The sequence below is a fragment of the Anopheles funestus genome, chromosome 3RL, assembly GCF_943734845.2.
Source record: "Anopheles funestus chromosome 3RL, idAnoFuneDA-416_04, whole genome shotgun sequence".
NCBI lineage: Eukaryota > Metazoa > Arthropoda > Insecta > Diptera > Culicidae > Anopheles > Anopheles funestus.
In genome coordinates, this window is record NC_064599.1 from 75,502,203 (window position 1) to 75,519,949 (window position 17,747).

General features: G+C 44.6%; 6 protein-coding genes across 6 annotated transcripts; 2 read left to right on the forward strand and 4 right to left on the reverse strand.

Annotated features, from left to right (window-relative positions):
* Positions 1–178: 178 nt before the first annotated feature.
* On the reverse strand, positions 179–1,887 carry LOC125767050 (GTPase Era, mitochondrial). Its single transcript, XM_049433294.1, has 2 exons — positions 1,532–1,887; positions 179–1,464 (listed from the first exon to the last, which is right to left on the reverse strand). The coding sequence occupies exons 1-2, from the start codon at positions 1,775–1,777 to the stop codon at positions 535–537; spliced, it is 1,176 nt and encodes a 391-aa protein (XP_049289251.1). The 5' UTR covers positions 1,778–1,887; the 3' UTR covers positions 179–534.
* Positions 1,888–2,156: 269 nt separating this feature from the next.
* On the forward strand, positions 2,157–4,865 carry LOC125767116 (uncharacterized). The gene is given in 3 exon segments (XM_049433383.1): positions 2,157–2,908; positions 2,982–3,318; positions 3,321–4,865. Coding segments are annotated over 3 exon segments (1,557 nt in total). The 5' UTR covers positions 2,157–2,663; the 3' UTR covers positions 4,296–4,865.
* A 1,629-nt stretch (positions 4,866–6,494) lies between these two features.
* LOC125767055 (GTP-binding protein 128up) lies at positions 6,495–8,150 on the reverse strand. Its single transcript, XM_049433300.1, has 4 exons — positions 7,965–8,150; positions 7,014–7,849; positions 6,820–6,942; positions 6,495–6,745 (listed from the first exon to the last, which is right to left on the reverse strand). The coding sequence occupies exons 1-4, from the start codon at positions 8,004–8,006 to the stop codon at positions 6,643–6,645; spliced, it is 1,104 nt and encodes a 367-aa protein (XP_049289257.1). The 5' UTR covers positions 8,007–8,150; the 3' UTR covers positions 6,495–6,642.
* A 349-nt stretch (positions 8,151–8,499) lies between these two features.
* LOC125766983 (WD repeat-containing protein 48 homolog) lies at positions 8,500–11,881 on the reverse strand. Its single transcript, XM_049433150.1, has 7 exons — positions 11,503–11,881; positions 11,010–11,417; positions 10,718–10,930; positions 9,763–10,649; positions 9,220–9,687; positions 8,899–9,099; positions 8,500–8,820 (listed from the first exon to the last, which is right to left on the reverse strand). Exons 2-7 carry the CDS (start codon positions 11,275–11,277, stop codon positions 8,725–8,727), a joined length of 2,133 nt encoding a protein of 710 aa, XP_049289107.1. The 5' UTR covers positions 11,278–11,417; positions 11,503–11,881; the 3' UTR covers positions 8,500–8,724.
* A 304-nt stretch (positions 11,882–12,185) lies between these two features.
* Positions 12,186–13,532, forward strand: LOC125767064 (uncharacterized). Its single transcript, XM_049433312.1, has 2 exons — positions 12,186–12,415; positions 12,476–13,532. Exons 1-2 carry the CDS (start codon positions 12,400–12,402, stop codon positions 13,495–13,497), a joined length of 1,038 nt encoding a protein of 345 aa, XP_049289269.1. The 5' UTR covers positions 12,186–12,399; the 3' UTR covers positions 13,498–13,532.
* LOC125767086 (uncharacterized) lies at positions 13,515–15,759 on the reverse strand. Its single transcript, XM_049433342.1, has 3 exons — positions 14,883–15,759; positions 14,190–14,454; positions 13,515–14,114 (listed from the first exon to the last, which is right to left on the reverse strand). Exons 1-3 carry the CDS (start codon positions 15,181–15,183, stop codon positions 14,006–14,008), a joined length of 675 nt encoding a protein of 224 aa, XP_049289299.1. The 5' UTR covers positions 15,184–15,759; the 3' UTR covers positions 13,515–14,005.
* Between the last annotated feature and the right edge of the window lie 1,988 nt (positions 15,760–17,747).

Below are 17,747 nucleotides of genomic sequence, written 5' to 3' on the forward strand. Positions count from 1 at the left end.
TATCCGATGGTACGTGCACAAGTAAGGGATCAGCAGGACTTATTCTCTTCAGCGCGTTAAATGGAAAGCTTTAGAAGAGGTGTTTGACAAAATGCGTGGACGAATACGTATGCAAATGGTTTGAAAGCATGTAACAAAAGATAATTTCTCATTTATCTAGTAAACTAAATGACTAATATTTTGATCGTAAATGTTGTAACATGCCACACACTGTTGTGTAGCCGTTGAATCGTATCTCGTTACATTTATTGAACGTGTTTTATTGTTACTGCGGCGAGAGAACAATCACTAATGCAATGCCTCCTAATGAGTCTTTAAAGGTCCGAAGCAAGCGGAACACAAAATTGTGCCACAATGTTGTTTCACAGTTCAATGGATAGCTCATTTAAATGGACTTAAAACTTTCAGGAAACCCTCGTCCATCATTACCGACCACACTTTGTCACTTCAACCCTACAAATGATGCTCCGTGAGCTAACTAAACCGCAAAGCAAAGCAAACCACATCACAAACATAAACTACCCTCTGCTCGGTTTATGACTTTGGCTCTTTACTGCGAACTTGCGTCGTAATCGTAAGTAAAACGGGCATGCCGAATGTTTCAATCAGATCCGACGTTACCTGTTCGTTGATTTGACGCAGCTTCCCATTCGATTCACCACACACTAACCGGGCTATCCGGTCATTGGGGCAGGTTACGATGGCGCTGGTTAGTATTTTACCACCCACCACCTCATAGTACTCGAGCTCCGTCTGCAGCAGGTACGGTATCTCCTGGGGCATGAAATCGAGCAACCGTGCACGGACGCTCTGTACGATCAGCTGTTCGGGCGTTAGATCCGTGTGTTCGTCCGGCAGATGTTCCCACGGTTGTTGCTTCGAATTGGCGTGTATAAAAGACATCACCTCACGCAACCCATCACCGCTCATTGCGGAGACCATAAATATTTCCGTAAAATTTGGCCATCCTTCCACCGGTGTTGGTGGTTTGGGGGTGATTGAATCCTTATCATCCATAACAGCGTTGGATTTTTTCACCTGCGAATCCACCTTATTCTTCCGCCGTCTAACAAGTGGTCCATAGTTTCGAATGTTTTCCATCTGATCGCACGTCAAGTTCCGTACGATGTCCAGCAGGATGCGCTTCGATTTCAACGTATCGATTTTGTTCAATATCAAGAAGCTCGGTATGTGAGCGTACTCTTCAAGTACACGCAACAGCACCGGGTTGAGTGCATGGCGTGTCCATGAGTTTGAAACATCGTGCACGACACCAATTAAGCTCGAGTGCTGAATCGCATGCCGGCATGCCGATACAAAATGGGTGTCCAACTGATGCTTTTTGATTTCTCGGTTCCCTACTAGCCCCGGTGTGTCGAAAAGAATTGCCTGCGAATTGGACTTGCTATGAATCGCTTTCGATGCCTTTCTCGTCGTATGAACCTTTGCTGAAACTGGGCAAACCTGAAATGGAAAAAAATGTCCACGTTGAATCTCAAGCTCTTAAGCTATTTTATTCACTCTTGCTTACCCGATGATCTATTAATCGATTTATAAGGGTGCTTTTACCGGCATTTGGCAGTCCAATGATGGCCACTTTAATGAGTCGTTCGGTATTGTTGTTGGCGGGATTCGACTGTTCTGTGCCATTGTCGTTGCTAACATTTTCTGATAAGCGAGCACTGAAGCACCGTTGGCAATGTTGCAGGCCAAGGAAAGGGGCCGGTGTGATGCGAATCCTTCGTAATAGAATTAAAGCCATCCCTATATCGTGCATTACGAGCTAAAGGAGGAAAATAACAGTCTTTTCACTGCCGCTAACCATGAGTTCGTTTCTTTTGTTTTGGATTTTGTTGTTTGCGATTATGTCACAAACGACAGCTGTCAAGTTGCGCAGGAAAGGTTGCCAGCTTTTCCTTACACTGTCAGTGTTGCCAATATGAATAAACATTGAAATTATTCAAAATATTTTTATTTTATAAATATAGCAATTTCACTAGCTCTTTAATTTATAAAACTGAACACGAAATTATATCAATTAATAACAATCATCGCGGGCTTTTTACTACCTGTATATAAAACTTTTAATGCAATAGAAACGAAAACAAAACTGAACTATCTGCAAATCTGGCAACCATTCTGCGTCCACCAATCAGAATCGAACACATACAAGACCCACATTCTGCGCAGTAGACGGGGAGGTTTTCCCACGAAAGGTAACGGTAGGCCATTCATAGTAGTGCAACGATTGAATGGTTGTTTCATCAGAAAATTGCTACTCCTTTGCGCCCTTCGCGGCTTCTTCGCGAGAGCGAACGGTTTAAAAGAAAAGCTGCAGCATGGTGTGCGGTTTCCTGCACATTCATTCAAGCACGCCAACGGAAAGGAAGTGAAAACTACGCGCTCGGGTTATTGACCAAATTGTCTGTGTTTGCAACTACAAACAAAGAAGGGAAAAGCATTTGGCAAAAATACCAAAGCTTTTCGTGAAAGCTGCGTTACAACCATCATCTACATGATGTTTCATTCATGTAGATAGTTCATAGTGATTTTATCGTCGCATTTTTGCATCAGTTCCGGTTTGTAGCGTGTGCCAGCGTGGCACACACTCTTAGTGAGGCTCGCCCACCTAGCGAAACTTCTAGAACGTCAACACAATCATCATGAGTACCCCAATCTTTATCACTGTACCGACCAAGTACATCCCAATAAATGTGGCACCGGCGGTTGTAGCAAAACCACCGACCACAGCAACAGCAACGGTGAAGCCTTTGGCAAAACGGCCCGCATCGGTTGCTCCGTCATCGGTGGCGTCGGATGACGAATCCTCCTCGATGGATGAGTTTATCGTACGCGGCAAAAAGCGCCGCCTCGATCATCTCACGTGGGAGGAAAAAATTCAACGCAAGTAAGTACACTTAAACCCATCGGAGAGCTTTTGAACATATTATTAATTTTGATTGTTTTATCGTCCTTTGCAGGAAGCTGAAAAATCGTGTCGCTGCACAAACATCACGCGACCGTAAGAAAGCCAAAATGGAAGATATGGAAAAGACGATCCAAGAACAATCGGTACAGATAGTGCATCTGCAGAAGCGGTGCAGTGCACTGGACACCGAGAAGGGTGCTATTTACGATAAGTATCTGGATCTTGAGCGACGGTTCGAGGATCTGCAAAAGCGCCTGCTGGCACAGGAGCAGAAGGTGGTGAAAGAGGAACCGCAGGAAGACGACGCTGTCGTTGGTGGCAGTGTGGGTTGCGTTACTGCCGGGCGCCAAACGGGATCAGCAGCATCCCCACGATGCCCTCTGCAGCAGGGACTGTACAAGTGCGGTCCGGCGGAAACGCAAACGACACTGCCCCGGACAGCGAACGATCCGCATCTGGCAGTTCTCATGAAGATCATTGCGATCTGCCTGCTCTACAAGACATGTTCGAAAATTTCGACGTGTCCCACCTTGAAGAGCTTGCCGAAACCCTGCTCGCAGGTATCGGCGCAGACCTGGAAGACATTGATCGCGCAAGCCGGTCGGCTGATGCCGAAGGCGAGCGCACCAGCCAGTGCCTGTCTGGATCAGTGGTGGGGTCCACAGCAGCAATCGTGGAATCCAGTCGACCGGAGACCCCTACGGGAAATCGTCTAATTCTTACCACGCACAACTACAGCAAGTCGCCGTTTTACGAGTTATCGGATGCACCGCAGCAACATGCGACGGTCCAACCGAAGAAGGAACAAGAGGACTATGACATGCATCCCGACCATGCGATCACCTTGCAGCATCAGCAACCTGCAACGATACTACCGAATAGTGATACAATCTACGGCACGTACGACAACGAAACGAACTGCATAACGATCGTGCTGGCAGACGATGAGGAAGTCAGTGAAACGACGGTCACTTGCATGGATGGTCCCGATACTGTCGAACCAAGCGAAGAAATAATTCTGCTCGAGCAAGCAGAGGATGAGACAATGGAAGACTCACATGGCTCCGTTAGACTCACAGCTCCTCTCTCGTCGGAACCATTCTTGCCACTCGCACCCATCACAATAAGGCCGCCATCGCCACTTCAGGATCTCCTATCGCCGATCGCGCACCAACCGCTCAAGAGCCCTGGAGGATTCTCTAGCGTTTCCGACGCCGGTTACGAATCGCTCGGTTCACCTACCCCGGTCTCGAATGCCAGCAAAACGATACCATCCGATCCCTGCACGATGTCTCTCGATTATGCGCTAAGCGACGATTTTAACGAGTTTTGGAATTTGGATCCTCTATTTCCAATCCTGGAGTAGTGGCGTTGTAACTTGAATTCTTTTCTTGTCGAAAGTTCATGCAACCATCATGACCACCGGATGTATTTCTCGCATCGGTGTCTCAACCGCCCCCCTAGTTTCGTTGTACAAAGTCTAGTGTATAGCCAATTATCGTTTACGTTAGTAGTACGTTTGTTATGTTGAGCTTGTTTGATGGTTACACCTGAACACACAATGTGTTAGGGCATCAGAGTGTAAATGTACGTATTAGCATATGTGAAGAAGCCGTAGATAGTATCATTATTTATGTATAAGGATCTCTTGTCGGACAGTTGCGATAGGTTTTCAGATAACGTTTTATAAATTTAGTCATTTTAGAAATGGGTTTCTCCCTGTTTAAGTTCAACCTTAGCACATCTGACCCCTAGTGACTTTGTTTATAATTTGTGCATTTTGTTCTTCTAATTAATTCGTTAAAATAAGCGACTTTGAGAGTTTTGCTAACCATTCACGTTGCACCTATCTATGGGCAAAAAATGGATATGGAAAATAGAGGAAAAAGAAATAAAAACAAATTTTCTTCACACAACCACAAAAAAAAAAACAAAATGGTGTAGAAAAAATGTTAATTATTTAATGTAGAAAGAAAATAAATGTGTGTAGATGTGTTATTAAACTCTTATCATGATTCCTCATGATAATATTCGTATGCACGGTCGAGTATTCTAGATCATTCGTATGAAATACGATGTGCCGCATGGAATATAAAACAAATGGTGCAATTACTTCAATCGATGTCATGAAATATTCAACCTTCATTTACTGCATGGGTCGATTTCCCTTCCAATTTGCCATTTGCGATGGAACGCATCGGTTGAAAATGAATTAAAATACATTTTATATCAATACAAAACTAAAAGATAATCAGAAAATTAAAACCTTTCTTTAATTATCTGCTGCTGCAGTTGCTGGCTGGGAAAATGTTCATCACACATCGCCTTCCAACCAGCGTAAAATATTAATTGGCTTATGTGCGTGCAACAGCAACACAGCGAAATAAATGAAAAAAAAAAACAATAAACCCCAACCGATACTGACAAGCAAACAAACGTAACGATGTTGCCGGAAATGTACGATAGTACAACGGCACACCATCGGAGAGTAAGACAAATGTTAATCTTCCATCACTCATATCTCGCAATCGCGAATGCAATTCCCATTTGCACCGTACACCACACCACACTCAACCGGTGGGTTGGGATGATGATAAAAATTTATGCTCCCTTGTAGTGGGCCCCTTAAACATGTTTCCCTACGAGAACGATGTGTGTCTTCTTCGCGCGATGGCCTTGAACCTATCGCCAATTTTCCTGCTGGCCTCGAGAGCAAGTGTGAAAACAGGAATCTCCCCCAGCACCTTCCTCTTCGTTCCAGAAGAACCTGTTTCCCGTGTCCGGTGGAAACATGACGATGGATGTTGCGATGATGTACCCTTAAGTTCAGTTGGCTCATATTTAATGGTACGCAAGCTGGCACACCCGAGCCATTCGTGTGCCCATCGAAATCGAAATGCAGCGATCGAATCGGTTGGTGATTGTGCTGTTAGTGCTGAGCCTAGTGGCAACGTGTCACTGTGACGATGAGACTCCAGTAACCAGCATTGAGGATGCAGTCGAACCGGTGACAACGGAACGTAGCGAACCACCATACCAGGGTTGTTGTTTCAACGAGAACTGCCCCAATGTGTCTAGTGACGGTTTACAAACAGCGAATTGTGAACAGTGTTGTGCGGAGGAACAAATAACGACCGTGTCGGAAAACGAAGAACCTACTACGGAACCAAATGAGTTTACAATGAGCATCTTGTCCACCACCACCACCACCACAACCACCACCACAGCTGCTACTACTACCACTGCCAAACCACCGGCCAGAACATATGGTCGTATGGTCCGCTTCGGAGGCAAAAGAAGGATGTCGCGTCCAACCACAGCTGAACCGCAACGCACACCGACCGTTAACTCCCGGACATTACTTAACCGGCGTGGCCTTTTCAATCCCGAACTGCGCAACCGTTATTTGGGACGATTTCGTAGCACTACCACCACTGAACCGGGTAATTAAAGAATAAAACAGGACGCTTACTGTTAGCAATACTAACCGAAATAAATAAACCATTTTGAACTTTACCTTGCGCTAATACGTGTTTTTTTCGGGTCATAACGGATGAGAATCAGATGTGTTTGTGTGTGCGTTCATTAAAGCGGTCAGTTTTCATAATTATTGGCGCACATTTTTAAACCCGATCAACAGACAAAGAACCGTACCGGAAAAAAAACACTTTGATTGATAGTTTTCTGCCTTTTTGCACACGGTTCGATCATATTTAAACCTTCTTCACAATCTGCACCACATCCTCATCGTTCAATATGTGATCGATGCCCACCTTTTGCGGTTGATGTTTTACCGATGATCCCCACACGAGCGCACTGTTCCAGGGAAAGAGAATGAAGATTTTTTTTAATGGCATGTTTGGGGAATATATGGAACACACTGTACTTACTATTTAAATTCCTTTGCAATCGTTCGATGCAGCTTGTTGCAGAAGCTTTCCACTGATGTATGCTCGTGGTGCAGCACGATCGGTGAACTGTAATCCGGCAGCTGTCCCTTCGGTTTAGTATAGCTAAAACAAGAGCACAATTGTGAGAGCCCAATTACTTCACGCTTTCGGTATATACGGTAGTGAACACTTACATTCGCACCAGCTGCAGATATTGCCACATCATTTCAAGCAAATCATCAAAGTTCCAGTGGTGATGGGCGGAAATCGGTACACAATGGGGAATTTTATAGATTACATCCAGCTCTTCGATTGAAATTTGATCGATTTTGTTCAGCAGATAGATACACGGGATGTAAATCCGGTTGCCCTCAATCACATCGATCAGATCGTCCGCCGTGGCATCATACTTGAGCGTAATGTCCGCATTGTGTATCTTGTACTCGCCGAGAATCGTCTTTACCGTGTCCAGGTCCAGCTCCGATTGGGCGACGGTTGCGTTCAAATTTACCCCACCCTTGTCCTTCTTGCGGAAGGAAATGTTTGGTGGCTGCTTGTTCAATCGCAGACCAAATCCTTCCAACTCGTGCTCGAGCAGTTTCTTGTGTGTCAGCGGCTTTAGTACGTCCAGTACCATGAAGATCAGGTTGCAGGTACGTGCGACTGCTATCACCTGCCGACCACGACCCTTGCCATCCTTCGCACCTTCGATGATACCGGGCAGATCGAGCAGCTGTATCTTAGCGCCCTTATACTTGATACAGCCCGGTACGGTCGTCAGCGTTGTGAACTCGTATGCGGCTACCTCAGAATACACACCTGCCAGATTGGACAGGAGAGTCGATTTTCCGACCGAGGGAAACCCGACAAAGCCAACCCGGGCGTCACCGGTTTTGGAAACTTCGAAACCCTGTTCCGATGCACCGCCGCCTCCCTTCGGAGTGATGAGTTCACGGCGCAACTTGGCCAACCGTGCCTTCAACAAACCCAAATGCCCAGCCGTTGCCTTGTTCCGCTGGGTTCGAGCCATCTATAATGAAAAGTCCCGTGCGGGGGACAAAAAAAACACAACAAATCATCATAACCTCGTCCACATTCCGAGAGATATCGGAAGGATTGGGTAGAAAGTATACGCATCGCCTTACCTCAGACTCGATTTGGGCAATCTTTTCCAGTATCGTACTCATCTTGCACGCCGCTAGAACACTCTAGTAGTTAGTTAAATAATTTAACAGAGCCAAATCATAGAAAAAATGGCCCGAACCACCTAAATTCTTTCCGGCGAAATATCGTGGTGTGTGCGATCGTGTAACGTTGACAATTTGCCGGCGTTTATAGCATCGAGATGAAAACTCGCCAAGGTGATGTGTCTGTTCGCAGACACATGTATGCGTGCGAGAAAAACAAAACAATTTGACACACCTGCAAGGTCCCAAATAACAATACACGTGTTGAGAAAACAAATTAATAGTGGAAGCTAGCATTATATACTGTGGAATAGAATGCCAAATACAGTTGTAACATTTTGTTAATCGCAACCAAGTAATGCTGGCGCAAATCAGCATTTTTGCTTAGTTATTAGGCAACATTGTTTACTACTTAAGCCATGGTTACACGGTGCTTCTTTCGAACGCTCTTTATGAAAAATTTAGAACGACAGTTCGAACTGGTTGGAAAAGTGTAATTAAAATATAAAGTAGATAACAATGAGACAACATAAACAACGATTATGTACTAGTTGTGTCGAAAAGCCATTTATTTTTGTGACTATTGCATAGTTTATAGCTTTACCTTCATTTTTTTTACAACCTTCCATATCACACGGCATGGAAGATGTACAAACAATATGTGTTCTTTCGATCATGTCACATAACATCCATGATGTCGTGAGCGTTCGTCCCACCTTTAGTTGAATTTCGTTCGATAATGGAAAGTTAAATCAGATGATTGCTTCCAAATGAAATGCCTCACCGTACGAAGATCCATGTTGGGATCACACAGCTGATTTGGGGAATGATTTAGAGAAATTAATTAAACGATCATTTATCGCATTGATTAACAACATGGGGATGCACTTACCACCTCGTTACACAACAGCTCTATCCGCTCCTCGGCCGGTATTTGGCTGCTTTCGGAATTACCATCACTTTGGCTGTTGTTTTGCGACGAGTTGGAATTGCCGGTGCTTCCAGCCGTTGGCAAATCTGACCCTAGCACCTTCTCTAGAACATGCTCACAAACTTTTCGACATTGGATAAACTCGTTCGCTATCAATCGTTCCTAGAGGATAAAATTAAGCGTACAATACTGGTAAGCAATTGCAATACGTCCACCAAACCAGGGAAACCTAAAAACACGAAAAATGCCTTGGTGGCATGTTTTTAAGTTCTTTAAACCTACCTTCTTGTTGCGATCCTGTTTCAGCATCGATGGATGTGCCAAGAGATAGAATGGAAGCTTGATGAACTTAGGTAGCGTTCTATCAATTACCACATTTGTAACCCATGACGGGACAGTGTCGTTAAGCAATGCACTTTCCGTTTCTCCGGCAGCATCTTTCACAAGCAACCGGCACACATTCCGGCCACCAACTTCGCTAAAAATAATCGGTGTATGCTTCGGCACGCTAAAGTATTCGTTGCCACGAATGTCACCATCGCAACCATTTTCCAGTTCCACCGGTCCACCCTGAATGTGGTGGTGGGGTGGTGCAGGCCTCCAATGTTCGAGCAACGCCTGCAACAGCAAACTTCCATAGTTCACCTTAGGATCGGAACCGGGTTCTGCATGCTCTGGAAGACCAGCTTCCGCCGAAACCCAAGCCGCAAAACAATCGATCTCGTCCTGTCCCAGCACTATCATTGGCATCTGCAAAACAAAGCAATCATAATTAGCTTTAACACAAGCAAACAGAGCGAGGAGAGAGAGAAAAAACACACTTACACCAGTTTTCAAATCCACCATGAACCAATTCGGCACATAAATTCGTTGACTACGTTTTTTGATTTCCTCTTCAAAGTCCACCTTTCCAAGATCTTCGACCTTCTTTATCTTTAACACATCGTAGATGGCTACGTTTTCGTCTGTATCGCGCGTAAGCATAAATCTCTTATCATTTAACACGTGGTATCGTTTAATAGCGGCTCCACCTTTAATGCAGGCCACCTCGTAACCTTTTCCGACGTTGGCAGCAACACCGGTTCCCACCGGTACGGATGTAGCCGGTCTACTGTTAGACGATGGTGCCGGTGCAACCGGAGCGGATGTACCATCGCCGCTACCATTGTTAATACTGCTGCAACTGTTCGAGTAGCTGTAGTTGCAGAGTTTATCCGTTTTGTGAAGCTTCCAGCAACGTATGTCCGAGTTCCATGTGGTCGCCCATACACCAGTCTGGTCGATGTTGTAGCACATGCTCAGCACTGGCGCTTGCTCTTCGCAGATTAGAACACTATTAGCCGGATTGCGCAGCTCGGTCATGATAATCTTACGATCTCGGCTACCGGATATAACGTGCGAAAAGCCATCGGTCATCAGCAAACACCAAACCCCTTCCGAATGCACACTAATTGTTTGTATGCAACGCTGCTGCCCGATGCTCCAAAGTTTAATCTTTCCGTCCGAACTGCCGGACACGACCTGCGTGCCATCTTCCGACACGATAAGGGCTTTCACGTTTTCAGTATGCCCTTTTAGCTTTGCTATCTTGTTGCAGGTGCGTGGGTCCCAAATTCGAAGCGTGTTTTCCGTCGATCCGCTCACAATTATTGTACCCGATGGGTTCATCGCTAAGCTGTAGATTGAATCCTTTGATCCCGATATACTGGACGCTGAAAAGTGTAAAAGTTTTCGTTCGTATCATAACAACCGCGGTACAGTGCCGTACTGCTCTTATTACTTGTTACTGTGTTGTTGGAGGCAGTTAATGCTGTGAGTGTGTTTACGTCCCACAGGAAGATGGCTTTGTCCAATCCAGCACTGGCGACCTGCTCCCGATCCTTGGCATAGGCAAGCGCCTGCACATAATCTCTGTGTGTGCGCAAAGTCGACATGCAGAAACCTTTGTGTGCATTCCAAACTTTCACTGTGGTGTCACAGCTTGCGCTTATTACTAGAAATAAATAAATAAAAACAAAACGCAATCTTTAGAAAGCCTCACGTTTGCTATTAAACGCTACTTCCAAACATACAGTTACGACCACCGCAGCATAAGACGATATCATTCACCCAATCATTATGGTGCTCCATGCTTTGAATGTACGGCTCAGAGGAGGTAGTTTGCGTCGAGTTCCATAAGCGAATGATAGCATCCCTGCCGGCCGAGTAGAGCCGCCCATTAATTGTGTCCAGTTGCAGTGCATTCACTCCATTGCGGTGCCGCTTTTCTTCTGCATCCCGTATGACGAACGCCACTTGCATTTTCTTACGGCCTCCTTGGTTGTTTTTGTGTGTTAGCATTTTGGAATCGTTTATTTTTATGATGTCGCAACCGGAAACAATCTCAAACAACAAATGCAATAAATGCAACACCTTTCCTTGATCGGCACACTAGTATCAATCGCGCTGGAATAGTTGTAAAATGTATGTCAACCCGCCACCTGAATAAGGAACGATTTAATAATATTACGGTAACAATTAACTTTGCTGCACTTTTATAGCAGATTCCGTTTGGGTGGGACTTACAGCATATAGTTTCTAATCCAAGTCATTCATTGTGTAATTTATTCTCATTTTCTTCGCTTGCAATGTAAATGACTAGGATTGACCAACTTGTTTTCACATGTTCATGCACCGTAAATTGCTGCTAACTACAATCTAAGCGTTCTTCTACTTCAGGCGATTGGAATGTTATCTGGAGTGGTTAATAAATGCACAAATTTTCATTGAACCACTTCCAAATTGTACAATTTTCTGTACGTTTTCGACTTCTGGAGTCATACACCTTTTTTCTATATTGGAAAATGTTGTGTTTTCGTTTTGCTTGATGTATGTGTTGGTTCTTTGACAGTTACGACCACTGCGTTTATGTGCAGGAGTTCAAGAGCTACTGAACGCTTGATCGGAAAGCGTTTTTTACCGCTAGCGAATATTATAAAGGCTCGAAATACGGAGCAATAGTCGAATTACCACTGGAACTCTTTGATTCTTCCGGGGGTAAAGACGAGACCAACAATTCTTGACGGAATACTGTTAGTAGTGTTCCATTCGTGATATTTCCATCGATGTATTCGGCGTATGGGACTTGCAGTCTGATTTGGCACATTTTCAATTATTTTGTTCGATTGTACACATATGTATATTATTCAACAAAAGGAGATCCTATGCCATATTATTCATATAATCCGTGATCAATTCTGATTTCTGTTCGTATTGCGTATATATTTTATATTTGTTCGTTCAAACTCCTTTTCTTTTGGTGTTTGGGTGATTGTATTTTTTTTAGTACAAAAACTGTCAATTGAAAACTTTAGCACTGTGTTGTTTTTTTTTTCAAACGAAGCCCAGCTGGATTGGATAGATCCGTTAACAAAATGTGCTTTAAATCGTAGCAATCCTGTTTACCTTCCTATTTATATTGAAATGTCTTATCGGAGGGGTAAGCTGTACTGTTACCAACGCTAGTATCTTTATCATTTGCATATTTATTCTTCCTCAGATACAATGCATAGCAATCGCTCATGCCCACAAACGCCGGCCCCTCGAAAGGATGGTCCACGCTTTCCTATGTCGGCAGCAATACTCGAAACTCCTTCCATAATGAGCTCGTTTCGAGAGCCGGAACTAAAAAATCGTAGTGCCAGCGCAATAGAACCCCCTCCAAAGCAATTCGTTATGTCGTTTGTATCGAACGATTCCCTTCGTTCGCTGAATGATAGCATAACATTTGGTGAAAACACATCAACCCAACGTCATACTTCCAGGCAGAATTTTAACACATCACAGGCGTTAAACGGTTCATTTCTAGATTGTAGTTTTACTTCGAACTACACATCGTTATCATCATCCCTGAAACGGAAAATGCCATTGGCTAATTCTACAAGCAATGTGAATATTAGTAGAACATACATGGACTCCTCTACTTTCAACGCGGCAACAGGATTGAAAAACTTTCATCGCACAACTGCATCTGGTGCTGCCGGTCTGAATGATACGTTTCACACCAGCAGTTCGTCGTATGATAAACGAAAACTTCCACCAGAGTGTGGTGCATCGAAGTACATCAAACCTGCATCGACAAACATTCCCAAAGGATGCTCTTCTATCGCACCATCCCACCCAGAAGCTAATGTCAGTGCACAGGAAGCAAAAACTTCTCTTCGCATCATTTCCGGAACGATCGAACACCTCCAGAAGACGATCCGTGAACAAGGCAAGCTTCCGTTGCTACTAGAAACCGTAGCCAACGTGGTAAGCATTAAGCCTGGCACAAGGGTGAAGGAGAAGGTAATACTTTTACGACATCGGAACCAAGGACCGGTTATGCAGGGAATTTTCTACGAGATTGACATGGTTTTGCCTTCGCTAGCACCGGGTGATTTGGTGCGCTGTATCGGACGGCTTCAGTCTGTCGGAAGTCGATTTCAGATACTGAAAATCAGTCGAACTACGAAGCACTACAATCGGGCAATTGTGCGCTTACAAACGGTCAGTGCATTTGCCACGAAGGTGAGACGCTAAAAAATATTGCATATGAATAATGGTTGGTAATTGTACTCTTTTACAATTAATTTATTTCATTCGAGCACGAAGAAAACTTGTTTCGATAATAGAAAAACAAACACGTGTATTATTTGTACTAATGCAATATGAATATAAAAAAGAGAAACTGAACCCTTCTCTTCCTAGCAAAATCAGACATGAAAGGATTTGTTTTAAACAACAATGAAATGATTTTCACATTTCCCTACTATATGCACAATTATGCGTTAGTTCTGTTCGTTAGAAATCGAACGAAAACCTAAACCTTACAACTGTTAGTAAACATAAAATTATTCTAAAATAAATACGATACTGCTCTTTTGTGCACAAAACGCGTACAATGTTTGTCGAAAACGAACACGAAACTTAAGCCGGAATGCGAAAGCAGAATTCAAGCCCCATTTTCATATTATTACATTTCGAGGCACTTTGCGGAAGTGTTGAAGATGGTGTTGGCGCGTTCCACTCTGATCGCCCGGGGTTGCGCTTACTCGTTGACGAATAGAACAATTAAAAATCCCACCACTCCACTTAGCAGGGCCGTTATGTAGGGTAAGTGAAATCTTCGTTCCTTACTGGCTGGTCCACCACGGTAGCTACAGTACCATACAAAGATGTAATTGATCAGTTTTCTTTTCTATTTTAGACATTCGTAATTGGCAGGTACGTACCGTTGCTTGGAAGCGGAGAATGGAGTCGGTGGATTCACTCCTGGAATGCTACTATCCAGATAGATGATGTACCAGGTGAATGATGAAAGTAGCAGCCCAAAACCGACCGCATACAGCGCGTGGGATGCCGTTGCTATCTGTTGTACGAAGTGTTCCATCTTCCACGAAAATGTCGGTGGCTTAAGGCGGGTGCAGCGGTCTAAGAAATCTTGCCACACATTGTCTGCCACTACGGCAACTCTGGAACCTATCGATCGATACGATGCTGTGCGTGTATATGTAAGACGAAAAAGGGAGGATTATTTCATGTTTTATGCTTTTTTTAGGAAGCGAAAAGGTGAATCAATCGAATTATCTAACTAAACACAGGCGTGCATAGTTCAATGTGGTTATTTATAAAGACGGACGATTCACGGACTACCGCTGGTGCTGGCTGTGGCAGTGGGGAAACTGATGATTTCATCAAAACCCTCTCGAATGCCCTCGCGGAACGGACGAAACACACTGCCACGCATTTGTCCAATGCAAACAAACAAATCTAGCAGCTGCACGCGCCAAGGGAAGAAGGTACATGCAAATGGTGAGGGAATGGACATCTCGTGTGTAAATAGTTTCCCAATCACCGCATACACACCACAATTACGAAAATGGAAATGAGGGAATTGCCCTTTTTTTCTCCACACCCATACCAACCTAAATCGAAGGTCGGAAGTAGATATTTGATGGAAACTGCAAGCGTTGTGGCGATGGCGAGCAAGATTAGCGTTTGTTTCGTATCGATGGCATTTTTCTGCTCTTCGGACCTTGCCCCCTGTACGCCCGGATCACCCTTCAGGTCGGACAGCTCCATATCGGATCCGTTGAACGAAAGCCTCCGGGGACGCTGCAAATCTGTCCCATTCGTACCGCTGCCGTACCAATGCGTTGCTGCTGGTGGCATGCCGGTTATTCCGTTGCCATTTGCTGGCTCCTTCTCGTGTATCGAAGAAGACATGTTTTTGATGTAGCACTGCCGAAAAATATACTTGTCTAATTGGGTCACGAACGGGTGCACTGAATGGAACAAAATTCGTGACAAACACACACACACACACAGAGTCAGTATGGTGCCAATGTCGTGAATGCGCTTGCGTGGGTGAGCCGTGTTTATGTGTGATGCATTAGCTGAATTAAAATGCACCTACACACTTTTTAACTTTTGGCCTTGTTGAACAGATGACGGTCTCACATCAAGCTTTTCATATTTATATTGTTTTTACAACGCACTATGTAACGGGTTCGATGCAGTTTAGAAAAACTGAGATTAGCCAAAGTTAAAGAAAACTCGTTACAACAGCATATCGGTGACCTTCTAGTATTACGACGCAGCTGTGTTAATCTCACACTGATGTACTGATACGTGATGTCGGATTTTTGTACACACGAAAAATGCGAGACCACACAGACGCGCGTCCGCTGTGCGGTGAAAAAACAACGCGATGCACCAGGTAAATAAAGCCCTTTTCTTCACCCTTCTTTCCATGTCTTCTATTGGATTTTTTTTTCGAATCCATTGCTCGTGGTTATATCCATTCGTTCAATACTGTGCACGCACTGTGGGAAAATATTGTACAAGCAGATAAACAAGTGGGGTATTCTGTGTTTTTGTTATAAAACAACAGAACACATAAACTGAATCTGATAATCCCTTTGAATTCAGGTTCTAACGGAAATACTAATAGGCTTTAATCTCTTTCTTGAATGTAATATTGTGCTAGTGATAAAACAATTAATTTATAAATTATGGCCACACTTTCTACACAGTGCACCGATGACGTTCACTGTTTGGCGCGCTATTTGCTTTGCTAGCGAAACATGTGTGCGGTTGTTTTCCTTTCATGACGAATACGAATTTTCATATAAATCGCTTGCGGTCTGAGATGGAACTACCGAATTTTAGGTTTTATTTTACCAGTTTCCGTTGTAAATGGTGTAAATTCTACACGCAAACGGGAATGTAAACGGTGGCACTGTTCCAAAAATTAAATCTATTAAAATGCACTATCAACAGCCGTTTATTTTGCGCATGCCTTGCTGCTGCTGCTTTTGCCATGTGTTGTCAGTTGTACCAGCGAACATGTGTGTATAGTAATGGGGAAAACATTTCCCCATAGTCCGAGGGGGGTTGGCGCAAAAACATATTGCGCTCGTTCACAAACAAAGCTGCTGCTTTTCCGAGCGAGCGGAAAGAGCATCGGTGTCCTGCTGATATAGTGGTGCAACCACCTGTATGTACGACGCGTCGATTCTCCGTTGAAAAGAAAAATACGAACCCTCGTGAGACGGAGATACAGCGACCTTCCCTGAAGGCCGAACCAGCGATAGTAACAATCACTCTCTCTTATCAGTTGCGAACCGATATCGATTTTTAGTGCGAACGTGGGATCGATTGTAGTGCTGTGTGGTTGGGCCCATTCCTCGATGGAACCAGCAGAATGTCGACCGCGTACAAACACCTGTACTCGTGCATAACGTTTTTGATTTTCATTTTCGTGCTGAATTTCTACAAAACTCGTGTCCATGTGAGTCGTGAACGTGCCGCCACCAAGCTGAAACGGGCCGGAACACTCAACAGGCCATCAGCGTACGAAGGAGTTGGGGAAGAGTTTTTGTTTGATTTTGCCTACCTGGAATTGGACGATGGTGAGCAGGATTGGCAGTGGGATCGATCCAAACAATACCCGGGACGATGTCTAGATGTGGAGGTATTCTTTGTGTTCCCGCCAACGAGAACCATCCACCGCCGGGTGATGGACGGACCGGAAGGCCTACACTACAAGAGCACAGTGTTGGGTGCACGGGACAGGAAGAAGGATCTAGAGCAAACGGACAGCACAGGATCAAACTCGTCCATCTACATGTTTCTTTCGGTGCTGGTTGTATTGTTGCTGGCGGCTGGGGTCGATATTGCAAAGCATCTTACCGGGACCGGGGCCAGTAACGCCACGAAAGAGGAAGCCCAACGTCGCCTTTCGTTGCAAAACTATCAGGCGTTGATAAGGGAAAAGCAGAAGCAATTCCGTATGATGAAACAGCACTACTCGCAACCATCGATGAGTGTTCAGCGGTCGATCGATGAGTCAGTCGTACCGTTTGCGGGAACGTTTTCACGAATGGATGAAAGCACACCGATGGCCACGATGTCGCTAGCTGGAAAACCCGTTCCGGCACCTTTGCTGCGAAGACAGTCAGTGCCGACACTGATGCGTGGTCAAATGATCCCCTCGGGTCCGGCAAACAGCTTCTCTGCCGTACCGAACGTAGCACCATTTGGTCGTCGAACATCGGTGGATTCATTCTGGGATGTGGATCACGGTGGAAAAGCGACTGGTTCGTCCGTCAGCAATGGATCATCGCCGGAAGTACGAAGGCGTGTTCGGATGCTACATCGCCATTAGGACGGAATGGTTGTAATGTGGCCGATTTTGAATTTTAAATATTTTTAATAATATTCTAACGTTTCGCGTAACGATCGCCGACCGTTTACGACGAATAATGATGAACTGTTCGATGTGATCT

Coding starts and splice junctions, on each gene's coding strand:
- LOC125767086 (XM_049433342.1), bottom strand. CDS start 15,183: ATGTCTTCTTCGATACACGAGAAGGAGCCAGCAAATGGCAACGGAATA. Junction 14,455..14,882: donor ACTTCCGACCTTCGATTTAG/GTTGGTATGGGT, acceptor ATACACGCACAG/CATCGTATCGATCGATAGGT. Junction 14,115..14,189: donor TTCTCCGCTTCCAAGCAACG/GTACGTACCTGC, acceptor ATGGTACTGTAG/CTACCGTGGTGGACCAGCCA.
- LOC125767055 (XM_049433300.1), bottom strand. CDS start 8,006: ATGAGTACGATACTGGAAAAGATTGCCCAAATCGAGTCTGAG. Junction 6,943..7,013: donor TATCTGCAGCTGGTGCGAAT/GTAAGTGTTCAC, acceptor CTCTTGTTTTAG/CTATACTAAACCGAAGGGAC. Junction 6,746..6,819: donor ATTGCAAAGGAATTTAAATA/GTAAGTACAGTG, acceptor TCCCTGGAACAG/TGCGCTCGTGTGGGGATCAT.
- LOC125767050 (XM_049433294.1), bottom strand. CDS start 1,777: ATGCACGATATAGGGATGGCTTTAATTCTATTACGAAGGATTCGCATC. Junction 1,465..1,531: donor ATCGATTAATAGATCATCGG/GTAAGCAAGAGT, acceptor TTTCCATTTCAG/GTTTGCCCAGTTTCAGCAAA.
- LOC125766983 (XM_049433150.1), bottom strand. CDS start 11,277: ATGCTAACACACAAAAACAACCAAGGAGGCCGTAAGAAAATGCAAGTG. Junction 9,688..9,762: donor TGGTGGATTTGAAAACTGGT/GTAAGTGTGTTT, acceptor TTTGTTTTGCAG/ATGCCAATGATAGTGCTGGG. Junction 9,100..9,219: donor AACAGGATCGCAACAAGAAG/GTAGGTTTAAAG, acceptor TTTATCCTCTAG/GAACGATTGATAGCGAACGA.